This window comes from Neolamprologus brichardi, chromosome 13 (genome assembly GCF_056152115.1).
Source record: "Neolamprologus brichardi isolate AB-2024 chromosome 13, ASM5615211v1, whole genome shotgun sequence".
NCBI classification, from domain to species: domain Eukaryota; kingdom Metazoa; phylum Chordata; class Actinopteri; order Cichliformes; family Cichlidae; genus Neolamprologus; species Neolamprologus brichardi.
Genome location: NC_142116.1, coordinates 20044375 through 20064778, shown reverse-complemented (window position 1 = coordinate 20064778; position 20404 = coordinate 20044375). Strand labels below are relative to the sequence as shown.

General features: G+C 41.3%; 3 protein-coding genes across 3 annotated transcripts in view; 1 reads left to right on the top strand and 2 right to left on the bottom strand.

The window, feature by feature from the left end:
• Positions 1-1461: 1461 nt before the first annotated feature.
• On the bottom strand, positions 1462-8856 carry mrps6 (mitochondrial ribosomal protein S6). The gene is made up of 2 exons (XM_006800839.2): positions 8386-8856; positions 1462-1584 (listed from the first exon to the last, which is right to left on the bottom strand). The coding sequence occupies exon 1, from the start codon at positions 8722-8724 to the stop codon at positions 8392-8394; it is 333 nt and encodes a 110-aa protein (XP_006800902.2). The 5' UTR covers positions 8725-8856; the 3' UTR covers positions 1462-1584; positions 8386-8391.
• A 365-nt stretch (positions 8857-9221) lies between these two features.
• nolc1 (nucleolar and coiled-body phosphoprotein 1) lies at positions 9222-15377 on the top strand. The gene is made up of 14 exons (XM_006800838.3): positions 9222-9354; positions 9646-9701; positions 10303-10454; positions 10565-10674; positions 10776-10890; positions 10977-11104; positions 11228-11345; positions 11740-11871; positions 11969-12058; positions 12153-12407; positions 12528-13646; positions 13774-13901; positions 13975-14058; positions 14169-15377. Exons 1-14 carry the CDS (start codon positions 9244-9246, stop codon positions 14325-14327), a joined length of 2757 nt encoding a protein of 918 aa, XP_006800901.2. The 5' UTR covers positions 9222-9243; the 3' UTR covers positions 14328-15377.
• A 2712-nt stretch (positions 15378-18089) lies between these two features.
• micu1 (mitochondrial calcium uptake 1) overlaps positions 18090-20404 on the bottom strand; it is a 34614-nt gene continuing 32299 nt past the window's right edge. The window contains exons 11-12 of the mRNA XM_006800837.3: positions 19116-19205; positions 18090-18916 (exon numbers count right to left, since the gene is read on the bottom strand). Of these exons, the coding sequence (XP_006800900.1) occupies positions 18756-18916; positions 19116-19205 (251 nt within the window). The 3' untranslated portion in view covers positions 18090-18755. The remainder of the gene's footprint in view (positions 18917-19115; positions 19206-20404) is intronic.

Genomic DNA, 20404 nt, shown 5'->3' with positions numbered 1-20404 from the left:
AGCACTTCCACGTCATACTCGGCACAGATGTTCCTGTATACAATGTCAGCCACTTGGTTGTGGTGTTCCATGTATGCCCAGCCTGCTAGCATCTTACAGTCTATAATTATGTGCTATTACTTTTTTGTTTATTATATTTATATTATACAGTTGGATGCTAAAGTTTGGGCAACCGTGTTAATAGTCATTATTTTGCTGTATAAATCGTTGGTTGTTACAATAGAAAATGTCAGTTAAATATATCATATAGGAGACACACAGTGATATCTTGTTAGTGAAATGACGTTTATTGGATTTACAGAAAGTGTGCAATAATTGTTTAAATTTGGTCACTGTTGTCATTTTATTGACTCCAAAACCTTTAGAACTAATCATTGGAGCTCAAATTGGCTTGGTAAGCTCAGTGACCCCTGACCTACATACACAGGTGAATCCAATAATGAGAACGAGTATTTAAGGGGGTCAGTTAAGTTTCCCTCCTCTTTTAATTTTCTCTGAAGAGTAGCAACACGGGGGTCTCAAAACAACTCTCAAAGGACCTGAAGACAAAGATTGTTCACCATCATGGTTCAGGGGAAGGATACAGAAAGCTGTCTTGCAACGACCCGAAACACTTCTCAAAACCCACTGAAGCATTCATGCAGAGGAACAAGTACAATGTTCTAGAATGGCCATTTCAGTCCCCAGACCTGAATATTATTGAAAATCTGTGGTGTGAGTTAAAAAGAGCTGTCCATGTTCGAAAGCCATCAAACCTGAATTAACTAGCAATGTTTTGTAAAGAAGAATGGTCCAAAATACCTTCTACCACAATCCAGACTTTCATTGGAACCTACAGGAAGCGGTTAGAGGTTGTAATTTCTGCAAAAGGCGAATCTACTAAATATTGATTTCATTTCTTTTTTTGTGGTGCCCAAATTTATGTACCTGCCTGATTTTGTTTAAGCAATTATTGCACACTTTCTGTAAATCCCATAAACTTCATTTCACTTCTCAAATATCACTGTGTCTCCTATATGATATATTTAACTGACATTTTCTTTTATTGCAACAACCAACGATTTATACAGGAAAATAATGACCATTAACAAGGTTGCCCAAACTTTTGCATCCACTGTATATACATAAAGACATCAGTTAAGTTGGCTGGCTGTTTTGTTAATAACCTGGTTAATTCAATGTTGTCTTACACAAAATAAATACCATGATTGTGTACTTATACTTTAATTGAGATTTAGGCAACAAATACTGCTCAACAAGGAACCAAGAAAGACCAGAGAGAAAACAGAAGCAACAACAAGCGGCTTTTTCCCCAGAGACAGTTGATCAAGTTTTAATGGCTTAAAAAAACCCCTGCATAAGCCACACCTACAATAAAAGAACTGAAACTTCCATCACATGACTAACCATCATGTGAAGCAGTGTCTCAAATGCTTGACAAAAAAGGAAAAGTGCAAAATGGACAGAAAAAAGTATTTTATTATCACATATGATATTACATCCAAGTCGATGCATGCAGCTAATGAAATAGGTGAAAGAAGGAAGTGTCACATGATTCATCTTCTGCATGTGATCTGTTGGAACCTGCGAAAGACAGAGAACAAACATTATGTAGGGCTAAACGTTACAGCAGAGTCAGCATGAACCTAAGATAACACACTTAAAAATGTGCAGTGAGAGAATACTGAGCATACTAACAATATCGATGACTGACTTTGTGTTTGTCTACTGCGTGTAGACATGTTCAGAAATTTTGTCACTGATCAATAAAAGCTGCTGATGGAATTCTTTATAAGTTACATGTGATCTTGTATAGATTTCTATTCCTGTGGCTTCTGTTAGTGCATTTCAAGTTCACTCATGTGAGACTGCGGTGAAGGTTTTTTTCCATGAGATTTCTGTTTTACTGTCTGTTTCTCAATCAACAAGTCAGTTCGTTTAACATCAGTAGTATTTGATTGAGAAATACTAAGAAATACTTTAGTCTTGAGCTATCAGAAATATTCAGAAGAGAAAAAAGGCGAGTCTTTTCACAGTTGAGCAGCATGCAATATTTGTCAAAAGAACAAAACCTTTTTAAGTGTATTTGCGTGCCACATTAAAGTCAGATTTTGAACATCTTTTAACAATGTTAAAATCAAAACAATATTAACAAATGCAGCAATTCGTCCATCTATCCAACCATTTTCTTTCACTTATCCACTTATGTATCTTCTTGGAAGGTGTTCTGACAGTATTGCGTCTCCTGGATAAGGTAGATTTGGTGTGTGTGTTTAAGTGTGGTAGTGTAGCAGTGAGTGTGTGTCTGTAAAAAAAGCATGTGATGGCTGCAATGAAGAAAAGCGAGCTAATCGGGATTCTCTGAACTGAGGTTTGGCCTGTTATTTGATGCGACGTTTCCTGCTGCAGAACACAGATGTTCTGATAGCGTGGATGTAAATATTTAATGTTAATTGCTAATGTTAGAATAATTCAGAGGCCAGCTGAACAGGACTGGGTAATTGGTTCAAGTTTTATTGGCCAAATAAAACTGCTTTATATTTTAAAACATTAATAGAATGCAATTAATAGACTTTAAATAATTTCAATCTGCAAAATAATGTTACTAAAGCCTTGAAATAAATAGGGTGTAGTACACCCCATGCCCCCCCTTTAGACTCACCCCTGCTTACTGTTGGCATCAGTGTGACAGAAAGGATGGCTGTCGTCAACCTCCATTTGGCTGTCTTATTTAAACATTGTATGAGACTAAGTTAAAAGTTCAGTTGCATAAATATAATTTTATTGTCATTTCTGTAGCTTTATTGTAGATGTGTTGCTGTGTTAAGCAAACTGCAGTGGGTGGGAGCAGCTATAAAGTTCACTTTTCTTCCTGTTTGCACTTGTTGATCAACGGTTTTGATGAAGGACAGTTTTTCCCAGTAAAGGCCTTTGTGGTGATTACAGGAACAAGCACTGCTGTTTTGAACGCTCGAAACATGTTTTCGTTCACGCCACCTGATCGCACCATCTCTGCAACAGCTCCGCCCCGTGGCTTTTCTGTCTTATTTTAAAAGATATTTTTAATTGTCATTCTTTTTATTCACACATGTGATCCTAGATATGTTTCTAATGCAGGTCTGTTTTTAAATCACAAATGTGGGAGAAACACCTCTTCTTACATGGATTAAATGAAACATCGGAGAAAATAATTTCTCCTGTGGAAGTTTTTTAATGGAATTATCCGAGTTACAGCCCTAGTCAATATTAAAGTGTTGTGACAGGAGCAATTTTTCACCTCTGTTAACTGAAGGGAAGTGCTCACCTTTAATGACGAGCTAATCAGCACAGGAAGTGTACTTATTTCCTCCTAAATGTATCAGAGAACTCAAACAATAGTGTCTTTTGTTCTCTACAGTTTAAACAAAAGCATTCTGAAATAAAACACCACCGGCCTCTGATAAGCAACCACTAGGGCTGTTCGATATAACGATATATATGGATGACAATATAAAAACATCTGTTTCATTTTACCTATCTTTTGTTTTGTGGTGTTGCAAAATAAACTGTGTACGGCAATATTTTTTCATCGTTCTGATGGTCACTGTAGTGGCTATATTAATTTCTTAAAGTTCTCTCTTTCTCTTAAATGTAATATAATCACACTACTGACGGACAAGCGCCTGTTTGTTGTGGTTAGCAACAGCGACGGTAACAACATCGGGTGTCCGCTTGTTTATGTTCCACATAAACCTTTCACAATAAAGCTCAAGATCCTGTTGAGACCTTTCAAAATAAACTGAATCACGTGAAAGAGCAGATTATTTATGGATGAGAAGTAAAAAAATAGAGCCGCCAGGTGCTAAAAAATAAACCTTAGACTAAAACATTAGAACAGCCAACCCGCAGCACGCCGTGTAATAAATACAAAGAAAACGGCGGCCTTTACAACTTATGTCTAAAAATGTATAGTTTCATGCATCGGTTAAAACACTCGACTCCGGGTAAAGGACATGCAGCAGAATTCACAGAATTTACAGAAAATGTTAAATTTTTGTGATTTACATCGTTATCGGGACGATAGAATTCTTATATCGGGATATGAGATTTTGGTCATATCGCACAGCCCTAGCAACCACCACTGTCGATCAACACAAATACTGATGCATACTATTGTGGTTATATTAGAGCACCACAACGACTGTATTAAAAGGTCAGTTCAGACTTAACAGTAAAATCCCCTACTCCCAGTTCCTGTTGATTATACAGTGGGGCAAAAAAGTATTTAGTCAGCCACCGATTGTGCAAGTTCCCCCACTTAAAATGATGACAGAGGTCAGTAATTTGCACCAGAGGTACACTTCAACTGTGAGAGACAGAATGTGAAAAAAAAAAATCCATGAATTCACATGGTAGGATTTGTAAAGAATTTATTCGTAAATCAGGGTGGAAAATAAGTATTTGGTCACCTCAAACAAGGAAAATCCCTGGCTCTCACAGACCTGTAACGTCTTCTGTAAGAAGCTTTTCTGTCCCCCACTCGTTACCTGTATGAATGGCACCTGTTTGACCTCATCATCTGTATAAAAGACACCTGTCCACAGCCTCAACCAGTCAGACTCCAAACTCCGCCATGGCCAAGACCAAAGAGCTTTCGAAGGACACCAGGAAAAGAATTGTAGACCTGCACCAGACTGGGAAGAGTGAATCTACAATAGGCAAGCAGCTTGGTGTGAAAAAATCAACTGTGGGAGCAATCATCAGAAAATGGAAGACATACAAGACCACTGATAATCTCCCTCGATCTGGGGCTCCACGCAAGATCTCATCCCGTGGGGTCAAAATGATCATGAGAATGGTGAGCAAAGATCCCAGAACCACACGGGGGGACCTGGTGAATGACCTGCAGAGAGCTGGGACCAAAGTAACAAAGGTCACCATCAGTAACACACTACAACGGCAGGGAATCAAATCCCGCAGTGCCAGACGTGTTCCGCTGCTGAAGCCAGTGCATGTCCAGGCCCGTCTGAAGTTTGCCAGAGAGCACATGGATGATACAGCAGAGGATTGGGAGAATGTCATGTGGTCAGATGAAACCAAAGTAGAACTTTTTGGTATAAACTCAACTCGTCGTGTTTGGAGGAAGAAGAATACTGAGTTGCATCCCAAGAACACCATACCTACTGTGAAGCATGGGGGTGGAAACATCATGCTATGGGGCTGTTTTTCTGCCAAGGGGACAGGACGACTGATCCGTGTTAAGGACAGAATGAATGGGGCCAAGTATCGTGAGATTTTGAGCCAAAACCTCCTTCCATCAGTGAGAACTTTGAAGATGAAACGAGGCTGGGTCTTCCAACATGACAATGATCCAAAACACACCGCCCGGGCAACAAAGGAGTGGCTCCGTAAGAAGCATTTGAAAGTCCTGGAGTGGCCTAGCCAGTCTCCAGACCTCAACCCCATAGAAAATCTGTGGCGGGAGTTGAAAGTCCGTGTTGCTCGGCGACAGCCCCAAAACATCACTGCTCTTGAGAAGATCTGCATGGAGGAATGGGCCAAAATACCAGCTACTGTGTGTGCAAACCTGGTAAAGACCTATAGTAAACGTTTGACCTCTGTAACATAACCTTTGTTGGCAATAACAAAGTATTGAGTTGTATTTTTGTTATTGACCAAATACTTATTTTCCACCCTGATTTACGAATAAATTCTTTACAAATCCTACCATGTGAATTCATGGATTTTTTTTTTCACATTCTGTCTCTCACAGTTGAAGTGTACCTCTGGTGCAAATTACTGACCTCTGTCATCATTTTAAGTGGGGGAACTTGCACAATCGGTGGCTGACTAAATACTTTTTTGCCCCACTGTAGCATTTTAACTATTAGTTTAATTAATCACTTCATGGCGAAAGAATACAGACACTTATTAGTAGAGGCTGAAAGATTTATCAGTCAACTGTAATTATCAGGCATTATTGTCCTATCACACATACTTCTGTTGGAATATATGTAGTGAAGTTATTATAATATCATTGTGTATGCGTACACGTCTAGTTAAATCCATTTCAGACAAACAGATGGAGGGAGGAGAAGGGGGGTGCTTATCTGTTTTCAAGAGGCACGAGGGAGCTCAATATTTTTACTTTAATGGTTTTCTGGAAAGAATCAATCATTTAAATCCTGATTAAATTGCTTCAACAATGACACCTGCAGGCAAGGCGAGAGATGACAGGGCTGTGTCTGTAGGTGTAGGGGGTAGATGAGGAGGACAGCACAAACTCAGGACCTCTTATTAGAGCTTAATACATATCTATGTTTGTCTGGAGGATCTCATGTGGATCTGCTGTTGTTGCAGACATGCAAAACGATCCTCCCTTACAAATCAGCAAGCAAACAAAATAAATACAGACACTGTGTTTGTGCAAACTAATCTTATATGAACCGAATGTATGAACTTGTAGTAAAGTAATACACTCACATATTACAGGGATGGTGACTAATGAACTGATCATTTATTTAGAGGATTATCTTTGTGTTTGGCTACTTCATGTGTAATGGTCATGTCCACAAACACACAACTGAAATACTTCTGTAATATTCATTCACATTTTTACACTCCTGCCTCATTTTCATGATAAGTTAGTTTGCAGTCACTAAAGCTATAAAGCAAACAACTGGTTTAATGAATTTGGTTAATTTGTTTTAATACATTATCACACTATATCATATTCCTTTCTGGTATGAGCAAGCGAGGAGGCTGAGGGTGGAGCTGGTTTAGGTACAAAGTTTACAACCAAATGGACTTAACCATCTGTTGTAACCACATGGGGGAGTTTGTTTTTTCTAATTATTGTCCCTGTGCAGCGATGATGCACAGAAAAGAAGGTCAGACACCAACTAGGGAGAATCAGAAGGACAAACGGAACAATACTGTCATCCCTTATGTAGCAGGTTTATCAGAGAAACTCAGGAGTCTTCTCCAAGCACAAGATCCCAGTGCACTTCAGACCCAGCCACGCACCCAGACAAAAACTGGTTCATCTCAAAGACAAAACTACCAAACAGAAACTTAACAACGTGGTGTATGCTGTACACTGCAGCGAGGAATGCTTTGGACAGAGAAGACAGATGGTTTGAAAGAGGAGTGAAAGAAGCCATCTATGTCCACTGTGAACATGAGCAGGGCTTACAAAACTAACTGTCTGCCATCTATAATCCAGTTTTGAGGTTGGTATGTCTGTGAAGGTTCTCAGTCATCCAGGTTATCGTAGTCTAAGGAGCTTGTACAGAACAGCGTCTGGACTTCTTAAAGTTGCTTGAAAAAGTTTCACCTCTCATTCAAGAAGCTTCTTCACTTCTAATGTCAAATGGTGGAGAGTCCCATATTCAAGTTTTATGGGAGTGTCCCCCTAAGAGGGACATGGATCCCCTAATGTCCACTGTGAACGACCCTCTTTGAACAGAGCCCGTGGCTTACAACACCAACTGTCTGCCATCCAGTTTTGAGATCCCTTCTCAGACGCCTTAAAGCCCACTCACATCCTGGGCCTGTTGACCTCAGAAAATAACATGATAGGGTGAAGCCTTGGCTGATTGTGACCTACACCCGTTTTCACACCTTTGCTCATGCGATTAGGTAGAGGATCATTAGGGGGTCCATGACACTCTTGGGGACACTCCCATAGGGCTTAAAATCTGAGACTCTCCACCAATTGCGCTTAGAACTGAAGAAGCTTCTCAGATGAAGGGTGAAACATCTTCAAGAAAACTTAAAGAAGTCCAGACAGATGACTGAGAACCTTCACAGACATATTGTCCGTTTTTTTTCTTTTCTTATGTGTTTAAAATGCTTTAAATCAGTTACTAGAGGTTGTATTCGGTTGCTTGTTCCCTGATATCCATGGATCACAGAAGTGACTTTTCCCCTCAAATACACAACGGTATTCCTTTCTGTCTGGGCTATTTAAAGGTCGAATTAATCATCAGTGCTAAAACACTTTATTACATGCATGCTGTGTGTGTGTGTGTGTGTGTAAGCGATTTTCTTCAAGAAACCACTGATAAGTTTTCACTACTGTAAAAACTAACCTTCTCTTTGTCCTCCTTCTTGGGCTGTACATGAACAATAATGGCGAACTCACAAATGCAATAATCTAACTGTAATGGTTGATTTTCTTCAGATTTAACATTTTTCTGACTCTAGACATCGATTGGGGCTCTACATTAACTGCTCAACTGTGCTTCTGATTGGAGTTAAGTGGCCAATAAAGCAGAGTATTTCATATTTTACTACAGCCCAAAAACACACGCATGTAACAGACAGATGTGGTGATAGAACAGCACTTTGTTTCACTCTGAGCACCAGTGATTTTAAACACCTCCGCCATTCATTAAGCCTTACATTTAATCACTTCTGGGGTCCGCAGCAGTTACTGTTGGGGACCTGGGCGTCTTTCTTCAGCACAGTGGGCCTCACAACGTCCACATCACGGTGCAGGTGATCCAGTACGCTAGAGAGCATGCTGGGAGCTGCGTAGAAATCCACCAGAAAGTAAGTCCCTCGGCTGTGCCTCTGGTTGTGTTTGGTCATTCTGTAGGGCAGCTGTCTTTCTCCCAAGTTCTCCAGGTCTCTCACCAAAGCGCCCCGCTCCATTAAGGTCTCCACCGTCCTTCGCAGAGCTGCCGCCGTCTCCGGCCGCTGCATCTGTTTCAGGATCAGGGCCAGCTCGTACCGAGGCATGGCTGCAGCGAAGTAATACCCGACTCACACGTTTAATCCAGCTAGAACTGGGCTGTCATTGCCACACTGCTCAGTTGAAAGGCGACATGTTATGACACGAGGGGCACGAAAGGGCTTTAGTGATGACGCATAAAGCGTGCGCCTTCGTGGACAACAAAGCTTACTAAATATAAAAAATAAGAGTCATTTATTTTTTTTAAAATGTGGCGTTAAATCTATAAATAACTGTATTTCAATAATAAAAATTCGCACCTTATTTAGCATATCCACATATTTTACTCGTATTGTTTTAGGAAATTAGTCACGTGAGAGCAGCCCGAAATATTTGTAAGGTTTTTTAAAGGATTTTTAAAATTACAATTAATCAGTAGAATTGTGTTTTATTTAGTTTTCTGACATTTGGAAACCTTTAGAAACTGGTATTTATTTTTTTTACTGAAGCGTGGATACGTCGACACCAAGCGCCTGCTCACAAGTGCCTGATTCCGTCACTTCCTTTTCCAGAAGAACGTGTTGAAGATGGCGGCGGAGAAGTCGGTACCGAGTGATCTTTTCAAATGCGTGTACTCGTTTCTGGTGGAGAACAAGTTCACCAAGGCGGCTCGGGAGTTCTTGAAACAGACTAAAGTGGTGAGTAGCCTACGCTGTGTGGCGGTGTGTGACGGACACGTCCTGTCGCCGGTACTAGACGTTAGGTCCAGGCGGCACGAGGGGTAAATACGTACAGGTTACCGAGCCGGTGAAGTTAGCACGTGTATCAGCTGCAACCTGCTTTTGAGCTAATTAACGGTCTCAGCGCGTTAAAGTGTAAATACTGCAGCCTGTTTATACTTTTTAAATTATGTTTTGTGGAGTTTTAGTCACAAATTACAAGTGCTGCAAGGGAATTATTAACTTACTACTTCACGTGTTTCTCTACAGGCTCCGCAAGATCAGAATGAGGAGAGACTCGTCAATATCTACAACTTCTGGGTGAAGTGAGTTGCTTATTAATATATTTTTTTATCTGAGAGGGGTTTTTCCATTAAAAATATAAAACACATGACCAAGCTGACTTTCTGTGTCGATAAGTATGTTCCTTTAAAAATGTATTGGTACAATAGAAATTCCACTGTTGCTCTCCTAGTGTCCAAGGGTCTGTTAACACTCGTTGAGTTTGAGGATTATCAGAGAAAAATCTAATACAATATAAACACAACCTTTTTGTTGTTTTACAAATTTAAAGTGCTTTTTGTTTAGACAAATGGGAAATGAAATGGTTCTTATATAGCACTGTACTACTCTACTTGAATATTCAAAGCATTTTATTCAACATGCCAAAGAATAGTTTACCATGCAGAGTGGAGGGATTCAACCAGTCTCTCTCTCACTAACTCAGTGTTCAGTTTTTTGCCCAAGGACACTTTGGTATGCAGGCTAACAACTAAAGCATTATTATTTGCACATCTTTCTACTCTGGGAAAGGGAGTGCCTTTTATCCCATTGAAGTTTTTTTTTTTTATGTTAATATAGGGTGGTGTTGCATACTGTGTGTTAATATAATTATGGGCTGTATCATTGAAACTCTATTTTAAACAGATCTCCCGAAGCCAAAAAACGAAAGGTGCCTCCAAACTGGACGGGTCCATCAGCCAAGAAGGCAAAAGCCAGCACTGAGAGCTCCAGCAGTGAAGAGTCAAGCAGTGAGGATGAAGAGGCTGGCGCAAAACAAACTAAAGTAGCTCCTGCAGGTATAACCTTCATATTTGATATGGATAACTGAAAAGGTTGGCTGAATTCTGCTAGTAATGTGTATTCTGAAACGCTGTGATATTACATTTTTCCTCATTCTACATTTTAGCAGCCAAAAAGGGGCCTGCTAAAGCAGCAGCTACTAAAGCTGCATCCAGCAGCAGTGAAGACTCTAGTGACTCTGAGGAGGACAAAGCTCCTGCAAAGCCTGCTGCAAAGGTAGAAGGGAAGCATCAGAATCAGACATTCTCATGATAGCCTGTTATTGCTACATTATCTTGCCTGTTATCCTTTTATTAAAATGTGGTGTCTGTTTGTAGGCACCTGTGAAACAACCTCCTGCTGCTGCAGGTAGCACAAGGAAAAAGGATAGCAGCTCCAGCAGTGAAGAGTCTGACTCTGAGGAAGAACAAACCGCCAAAGCTCCTGCACAAAGTAAGTCTATATTGAGTAATTTGTTTAAGTTCAGATTGGGAAAATCTTGGGTTATTTAATTTACTGTATGCATTTCTGAATAACAGAACCCAAGGCTGGTGCAGTCACAACACCCAAAGCAGCTGTTGCTGCCAAAGGTGCAGCTCAAAAGAAGAAGGAGAGCAGCAGCAGCGAAGACAGCTCCTCAGATTCTGAAGATGAGAAGCCAGCCAAGGTACACAGGGCCTTCTTTATGTTGTTATGTGTTGTTGATTGTCTCACACTCAGCCAAGTGTGGTGTGTAGCGGATAAATGCATGCAGCAGATATTAACAGCATATTTCCATGTGTTCTGTCAGGCTCCAGTCAAACCGGCTCCAGTCAAACCAGCCCCAGTAAATAAAGCTGCTGCTGAGTCAAGCAGTGAAGACTCTTCATCAGAGGATGAGGCTCCTCCCAGCAAAAAACCCAAAGCGGGTGTGTTTTCATGCTTTCTTACAACTATACAAGCTGCACAGTAACAAAAGTCTGGTTTGAAAAGATGTGAGGCACACTTGCATCAGCGACAAACCTGGGAAGTGAATCCCAATCAAGTCTTTTTAGCCTATTACTGATGTGCGTAAGTTCGACAGCTATATAAAAAAATAAGTGAGATTGAGTTCACGTTAATTACAACAGTCCAGTTTTGTCCATATCATGATCATAACACCAGTCTGCTCTGACTGAATTATACCCAGAGCTGTTCACTTGGTCATCTCTGGAATGATCTGTGATTATCAGAATTAGAATACTTTGATCCCTAGGGGAAATTATTTATTAAAATATATTTGTATTTGTTTTTAATGCTGATGATCTTCATTTGTCCTTCTAGGAGCATACAGTGCTGTACCACCTCCTGCTTCAATCCAGAAAGCTCCTGCTGCACCAGCAGCAAGCAAGACCAAGGACAGCGACTCTTCAGACAGCAGTGATGACAGCAGTGATGACGACAAAAAGGTGGCAGGTAAGTGGGCTCCTTTTTTCTTTTTCTTTTTTTCTTCCCCCACCTTGACTTCTTGGTGTTTATTGTTGGATGTCTAACAGCATTTTAACTTGCACAGCAAAACCAGCCCCCGTAAAGTCACCTGCAGCCAAACCTGGAGCGTCCAAACCTGCTGCAAAGAAGCAGGAGTCCAGCTCAGAGAGCTCTGGTATGGATCACAAACGTCACTCGCTCATTTCCCATCTTAAAATGATGATCAGTTTGTGACAGTGAATGTTTGTAAATGTCTCTCATCTTTCTAGATTCCAGCTCAGAAGAGGAGACTGCTAAGAAGCCTGCAGGTAAAGCAGCCCCAGTCAAACCTTCTCCAGCTAAAGAGGTGAAGAAACCTGCAACAAAGGTGACTCCTGCTAAAGCGACTCCAGCTAAGTCCGCTAAAGATGAATCCTCCGAGGAGGACTCCAGTTCAGAGGAGGAGGAGGCAGCAAAGAAACCCCCAACCAAAGCTGCACCTGCCAAGACTACGCCAGCTCAGAAAGACGAGTCCTCGAGCTCAGGTAGGAGATGCACATTTTGGGTATTTGAGCTTCAGAAGTTAAATATGACCTAATATAATTTCTGATATTAACCCTATATTGTTTGCAAACCTTCATGACAGCATTGATCTTGCTTTCCAGATTCAGATAGCAGCTCTGAAGATGAGGCCCCAGCAAAGCCTCCCACAAAAACCGCAACCCCATCCGCAGCTTCTGGAGCATCTAAACCCCAAGCCAAGGCAGCAGAGACCAGCTCTGATTCGGAGGACTCCTCTGAGGATGAGGAAGAGCCAGTGAAAGCCAAGCCTGCTAAAACGGCTACACCAACTTCAAAGCCTGCAGCAAAGCCCCCTGCAGCAGCAGAGAGCAGTTCAGAGTCTGACTCTTCGTCTGAAGATGAAGAAGAGCCTGCTAAGACTAAACCAGCAGCAGCTAAGCCAGCTTCAAAGAGTTCCACCCCTGCAGCTAAGCCTGCTGCTGCAGCAGAAAGCAGCTCTGACTCCGACTCATCATCAGAAGATGAAGAACTGGCCAAGGACAAGCCAACAGCAGCTAAGCCTGCAACACCAGCTTCAAAGAAGGCTACTCCGGTAGCAAAGGCTACTCCTGCAGCAGAGAGCAGCTCCGACTCTGATTCCTCCTCTGAAGATGAAGAGCAGCCAGCCAAGGCTAAACCTGCAGCAGCTAAAGCTGCTACTTCAGCCTCAAAGCATGCTACACCTGCAGGAAAGGCTGCTAAACCTGCAGGAAAGCCTGCCCCGAAAGAGAGTAGCTCAGAGTCCTCTTCTGAGGATGATGAAGAGCCAGCTAAGACCAAGCCAGCAGCAGCTAAGCCTGCTACGCCCGCTTCAAAGCCCGCTACTCCTGCAGCTAAGACTGCTGCTGCAGAAGAAAGCAGCTCTGACAGCTCAGACTCAGAGGATGAGGCAGCTAAGAAACAAGCTCCAGCTGCTGCCAAGAAGCCCGCTCCTGCAGCTGCGAGAACAACAAAGGCAGCGCCTGCAGTCAAAAAGGCAAAAAAAGCAGAGGAGAGCAGCTCTGATTCCTCAGATAGCTCTGATTCAGAGACGGAGACCCCTGTGACTAAGCCTACAGTTGCCAACGGCAAGGCAGCAACTCCCAAGACAGCAGCAGCGTCAGCGAAGGCTGCAGCAAAGCCAGCAGAGTCATCATCCAGCGACAGCAGCTCTGAGGAGAGTTCATCAGATGAGGCTAAAGTGCCACGTAAAGCAGCCACTGCACCCAACACCCCAAAAAACAGTAAGTCTCAAACATCTGGTCATTAAATGGGGAAAAAAAACTATCACTTAACTGTTGGTCCTTAAGTGTTTAATATTTATAAAAGTGTAGTGTTTACTAAGTATGAGCACCTTTTCATCTGATACAGGTACTAATGGAAAAAGAAAAAAGGATGAAGAATCATCAGAAAGCGAAGAGGAAGAAACAGATTTAAAAACACCAAAAAATAAGAAGGCCACAACCACACCACAGACTTTCCCTAAAGCCAATAAGAAGGTAAGACCTGCACAAAGCTAGAATTGAATTAAAGTGAATTGAAATAAGCTGACTGAAACATTTTGTTTTCCAGTCTACCAACGTACCCTTCCGTAGAATAAAAGACGACGAAGTAAATGTGGACCCGCGCCTTGCAGACAATTCGTTTGATGCAAAGGTGAATTATTTAATCATAATAATAATTTTTACAGGATTACTGAGCATTATAGTTGTTGAGGTGGCAGATAAACAATTTTTTTTTTCTCTCTTCATAATGTTCTATTTCAGATGGGAGCCAATGGAGACTGGGGCCAGAAAGCTAACAATGTGCTCAAGTTCACAAAAGGCAAATCATTCCGCCACGAAAAGACAAAGAAGAAAAGAGGAAGCTACCGCGGGGGAGCCATCTCCACTTCAGTCAACTCCATTAAGTTTGACAGCGACTGAGAAAGTCCACAATCTCCCATTTCAACTGTACTGTACCGGACAGATCAGGAATACAAGTTGTCTGCTCAAACCACCCTCCTGTAAACAGTCTCCCCAGCAGTAGCAGCAGCACACTAACAGAAGATGGTCCATCACACTGAACTGGCCCTTTGATTCAACTTTGCTTTAGTCTGTAATGGAGTTTACTTTTAGCAGAGCTGTGGCAGCAGGGAAATGTGCTCCCAACTGTGACATTACTTATAGCCACTAGGTGGCTGCAGCCACTGGCTAATGGAGAAAATGTTTGGCTCTTTCTGCTTGTTTTCACAACCTTCTTTCTTCTTAAATGGTGAATGTTTGTAACATTAATCAATTTTCTTGTCTAGGTATGATCGAAATCAATCCATCTATACGTGTTCTTCATTTTGGGTTAAAATTTGTTTTTTGTTTAATAGACTACATGGATTTTTGATGTTTGTCTCTTTTTTTTCTTTCTTTTTTTTTTTGGTCCACATTTAAATGTGAAGAGTTTTGGGGCTTTTTCTTAACATCACAAGAAAACCTATCAAGTGGAAATTTTATACTGTATTTATTATGTTTTATTCCACTTGAATCTTTAAGGGCCTCTCAAGGTCTTTTTTTTTCTCTGTTCAAGGATTTATTTTCTTTCCCTCCGTTAGGAAGTCCTTTCAGTCCCTCCCTGTACTGTTCAGTGGTATTAAGTATGTAATTCGAACATAAAGCCATGCTTGTTTCAGTTATTTGATTATCGGATGAGATCCTGTGTACCACTGTCTTTTTTTTTTTTTCACACCTCAATCTGTAAATAAAGATTAAACAATATACTGGTGATGATTTCATGGACAGTTTGCTCACTCTGTTTGCTCAGCTGACAGTTTTACGTGTGCACAATTGGAGAGGAATTTTTAGTATCTGCACATACCAAGTTGTTGTGTGTGTGCTGATATTGTTGTTGGCAAATTAACAGTCTAGAAAGTACACATTTTTAAACTTTGTTAAGCCTTTAAACCCTGAACTGTGGAATAACAGCCAGAAAAAATTATTTTCTTTTTAAATGGAGTGCTTATTAAACCTTCAAATGAAATAAATCAATTTGCATATGTTTACATTTGTATCATATTTGCTACATCAGGCTTTATTTTTTGCAACTTATTCTTTAGAAATGTATTTTACAATTGCCACTAGGTGGCAGTGGAGTAGCACTGCCCTCAGCATGACGTTTAGTCAACGTATGTAAACTGTCACCCGATTCCTCGGGGCAGTTTGTGTCCAGACAGCTCATTTCCTGTTTGTTTTTTTTCATCTGTTGAACACAGATGCATAAGTCTGTCATCTCAAATGAACTGAGGCCTGTTAGATCAGCATGTACAGCTAAAGGGATATTACAGCAATTTAGCAACACTCTGAAAACAGAGATAAAGACTCAGTTCTACACACCATGTACTGTCCATGCTTAGATTTCAGGTTTTATACCAGATGATCAGGGATTTTTTTTTCTCAATTTAAAAAAAAAGACCATTGGAGATGTTTGGGGTTTTTTGTGTGTTTATTTTTCTTTTCTTTCTTTTTTAAGCACTTATCTAGATTGTACACAAGGGTGGGGACAAGCCTATCCCAGCTGTCATAAAGTGAAAAGGTGCGCTACACCCAGGGCAGGTCACCAGTGTCACAGTGCTTTGGGAGGAAACCAGAACAGGCACAAACTCCACACAGAGAAGCTCGAAACTACCAGGTTTCAACCAGAAAATTCCTTGCTGTGAGGCTAACCACTGCTCCACTGCACTACCTAAATTTTCCCTGATAGGGTAGCATAAATAAGTTCAGTATTACTGTACCTCATCTGGGTTGGTATGCATGAAAAATTCTCAACTGAAATGTTTATCAATATATTTTTATAATGTAATCACATTTTCCTGTTAAAGAAACTCAGACATGACCTCACCTGCATACAAGCAGGTTCCCCTCTGGGACATTAAACTATACATTTATCTGTATTTTACAGTGAACTTTACATGAACAGCTGAGTGGCAGTGTTGGCAGTAAAAACTTGTTCTTGACAGCAGTGGCTGTAAAAGATTTCTGGTTTGCATCAGAAAATGACTGAATATTTCATCTTTCCCTGTAAAACTCTACAAACAGCCTTTGGTGAAAAGTGGATTAATCGCAGTGGATTGGCAGATATTACTCTAGTCAGTGACTGTTTAAATTATTTTTACATTTTATCCTCTTAACTCCTTATGCTCAAGTGGGGAAAGTGATTGCGAGACTAAATAATTTGCAGCCGACTAGCTGATCTCTTATTCTTATTGCAGAGTATATTTTTTCATTAACTCATAATAATATCTGGCAGATAGGAAACCGCATATGACCAAATGAATAATATACTCTCTGGTTTCAGTGCAAAAAGCTTCAGGCTTAGACTGAATGAACAATGCACACCCCGTGCATACAGCTCATATGTACGTACAAGGAGTAAATACTACATGAACCCAATGCACAAAAAGAGCTGTTGACTTATGATCGAGGTCTGCAGTCACTCCAAAAATAGCCTCCTTTGCAAGCCTGGCAACTGCTAACCACTGAGCAATGCTCCAGCGCTCATCAAGCAGAGAAATCTGACAGAGCGTGCTTGCTCGAGGTTTTACATGGATGAACTGTTGAGAAGTGGTTACTGCAGAACGGTTACTGGGCAGTTTTTGAGCACGGATGTAGCTGCTGTTGCACTTGGAGGCTCTGTGCAGCAGCAGTGGGTCAGGAGGTCCTTCAGGGAGTTTTAGAAAGTAAAAGGAAATAGTGTTTTGCTTTGCAGGTTTTAAAGCTCATCATTTGTTGATTTGGGATAAGTGCTTTGAAATTGAATAATTAGGAAAAGGCAGGCAGGCCGGCCACAGCTTTTAAAATGTCTTTTTTAGAATTTCAACATTTCTTCGGACTGTTGGGCAAACATGATCTTCAGCTGTATGGGGAAGGAATTACCACAGGCCTTCTTATGGGGAAGGAAGTGCTGCAGAGCAAAACAGCACAGAAGATAGAATCCGAACATTTCTTTTTGGGTCTACTTTGCAAGCCAAACAAATCAATAAATAATTTGATTAAATGAAAAGAAAAGTTTCACAAAGTTGGATATGAGACTTTCCTAGTTAATGTTAAAAGCTGGCATAATGAAGATGCATGACTTTCACTGGACAGCCATTCTATGATTAAAGCAGAATGTAAGTGATGCAATGTTAAAAGAAAATAATTTTTCCACTTCTGAGCAATTGAAATGCCAGACAGAAACTCTGAAAAGACCATTGGTGAGGAATACTGATGAGAGGTCCACGTACCTGATCTCCTGCCTAGCAATCACTCCTGAGCACCACTTCCGTCTGTCAGTCGTATTACGTGCGGCAGAGCGAGCCAGCTCGTTCGGGTATATTGCAGCAGTGTGTGTGCACAAAGGGCTGCAGGACAATCTTTTAATGGGCAGCGGAGGCTGAGGACTGCCCATCCTGTCCATTTCAATTAGGCAAAAATGCTGACTACTCTTGCGCATAGACACACACAGACACACAATAATTTTCTGCGTCTGGAATGAAGTCAAAGCCAGGGGTTACAATCGGCCATGCGTTTTTGCCTAAAAAGTCATTACACTTGAAAAATGACTTCCCAGGTGCCCCAACAAATAGTCATGCTAATCCCTCCCACTGTGCTGTTAAAGAGGGAAAATGGGAACGTGGCAAGCAGAACTCTGTTATTAAGAAATAAAAAGCTTAATCACCATTACATTATTGTAGCATCTTTAATAGAGTTCTTCTTTTAACATCTGTTGTATATAAAGTGTTTCCATGGGGAATAATAATGCTAAGAACACAGGGTAAGATGAGCATACTTAATCTTTTATGGGACAACATTATAGGAATAAAGATGCAGACTGAGTGAAGAGGTGCTAACGACATTACAGACGTCTGCTTTGTCCCACCAAAGAAATATCCAGGCTATGTTAACAGCGTAGAACAGATATACTGCAGCCTTTATACAGCTGAAGGTCAAACTAGATTGATTCATCTTTTAGTCTTGCCCTTTTGCTGTAAAATGCATTAAATACAGAAGAGCAAAGTGGTGTTTTTAGCACTTAACAAACAGATGCACCGTTCTGCATTCCTTTATAAAATATGAAAAAAAAAATCAAACATACAAACTTTGTATATTTTCAAACATACAAATACCCATGATGCCTCAGGCAGGCACACTAGAGAAGCCTTTCAGGACACAGTGCACTGCGTCAGGATGCTTCAGCCACAATACTGATAGCTGGAACTACAGCAACATGCGTTAATGATTGATGATGAGCTGCAGTCTTAATTGTCTATTAAACTTCTTAAAACCCGTCCAAGCCCTATACACCTGCTGTCTTCCGCTCTCAATTGCAACTGGTCTCCTGTGACATTATGTCTTCGGTGTGGCAAAATCCCAGGCGGTATCCTGGGCACACTTCCACATGGCACGCACAAGCCGAGTGAAGCCCATGTCTTTGGGTTTCTCCAGCCCACGCATGAGCCGCTGCTTCATGATGGCTATGAACTCCTTATTACTAAGCTCCCCATTCCCTAAGGAAGACAGACAGAGAAGGAGAGAAGGGGGAGAGGGGTGATGGACAGGGGAGCGGGATGATGAAATAATAAAAGAAGAGTAAGTAAGACGAAGGAGCTGACTTCCATTTATTGATGATTTCTACCTCCGGAGGCTTTATTTGTGTTTCATAAATATTTAGAGCAGAGAGATATGATGAGACTGTCAGCTACTTACCATCACAATCAAAGAGCGCGAACACCACGTCGCACACGTGATCCGACAGCTCCACTTTTGCTACGGTGCGTGCCACCTGCTTCATGGTGACTGAGAGAGAGAGGGAGGAAAGATACACAGATAAAAAGATTCACTGTGAGAGCAACACAGGCACAGACTCACACATGTCAGCACATCAGCGGTGCAAGTAGAGAACAGTGTGTGCAAATCAGACTGCTCTGGATCAAGAAAAAGGGTTTCAATTCGCTGGGGAGGCTATCGGATGGACACATGAGAGAAAGAAGGGGCTGAGAGGAAAAGAAAGAGCGGACCGCTACAGGAAATCCAGCTGGGAATGGAACTGGACTGAGGAAAATATGGAGGATGTGAAAAGACCGAGAATGAGGGAAAAAACCCAAAACAAGGAGCATAAACACGCAGTGTCAGTTTAATCAGGATTTACCAATAGTCACAAATGGAGGAGGGCAGGTATGAAAGACGAGTGGGGGTGAACAAATAAAACGTGACAAAAATTTCCCTGCAAATTGTAAGAGAAAAAGATGAGCCAGCACGCCATCGAGAACCTCATTACTGGCCTTCTTTTATATATTCGACAAAGCCATTGTGCAGATCCAGATCGCACACCCACACATGAGAAACTGTTCTGAAAGGGTGTGAAATCAGTGGACTTGAGTGCAAGATGAAAGCAAAGGAAAAGAGAGTAACAAAGACATTAAAAAGCTCAGCTGAGACACGAGCTGCTTCGGGCTCGAAGAGGAGAAAAACGGTTTCAGTTCATGGACGGCAGCAGGGTGCAGAGAGTTCGCAGACATGTGTCTGCCAGCTCGCTGTGAACCCACAGCATCCTCCCAAAGCCGCTTTATGCGAAGTCAAAAACACACTGATACACATACGCGGTTTGTTACTGTGCAGAAATGCCACTGAAACCAAATGCCTGAAAAAGCACCTCGGGGTAGACCCTTTGCTCCCTTAACACAGCAGCTGCTTCATAAATGAATCAGAACAAATGGATGCACAGACAGAAACATATGGAGGTCTATTGATGGACTGAATCACTGCAACAAATGAAGGAAACACAGACTCCTCAAACAACTGCCACAGGTCTCATCTACTGCTTCTGTTCTCACATTAAAAAGATTTTCATTGTCAGCTTCTGACAAATGAATTGAGTAGTAATGAAAGTGCTGAGCCACATAAAGACAGTACGAGTGATTTAATGAATTTAAACTTTGTAATTAGTTTTCAGTAAGCGCTGAAAATAAATTCTTCAGCACTGAGAACAGCATAAC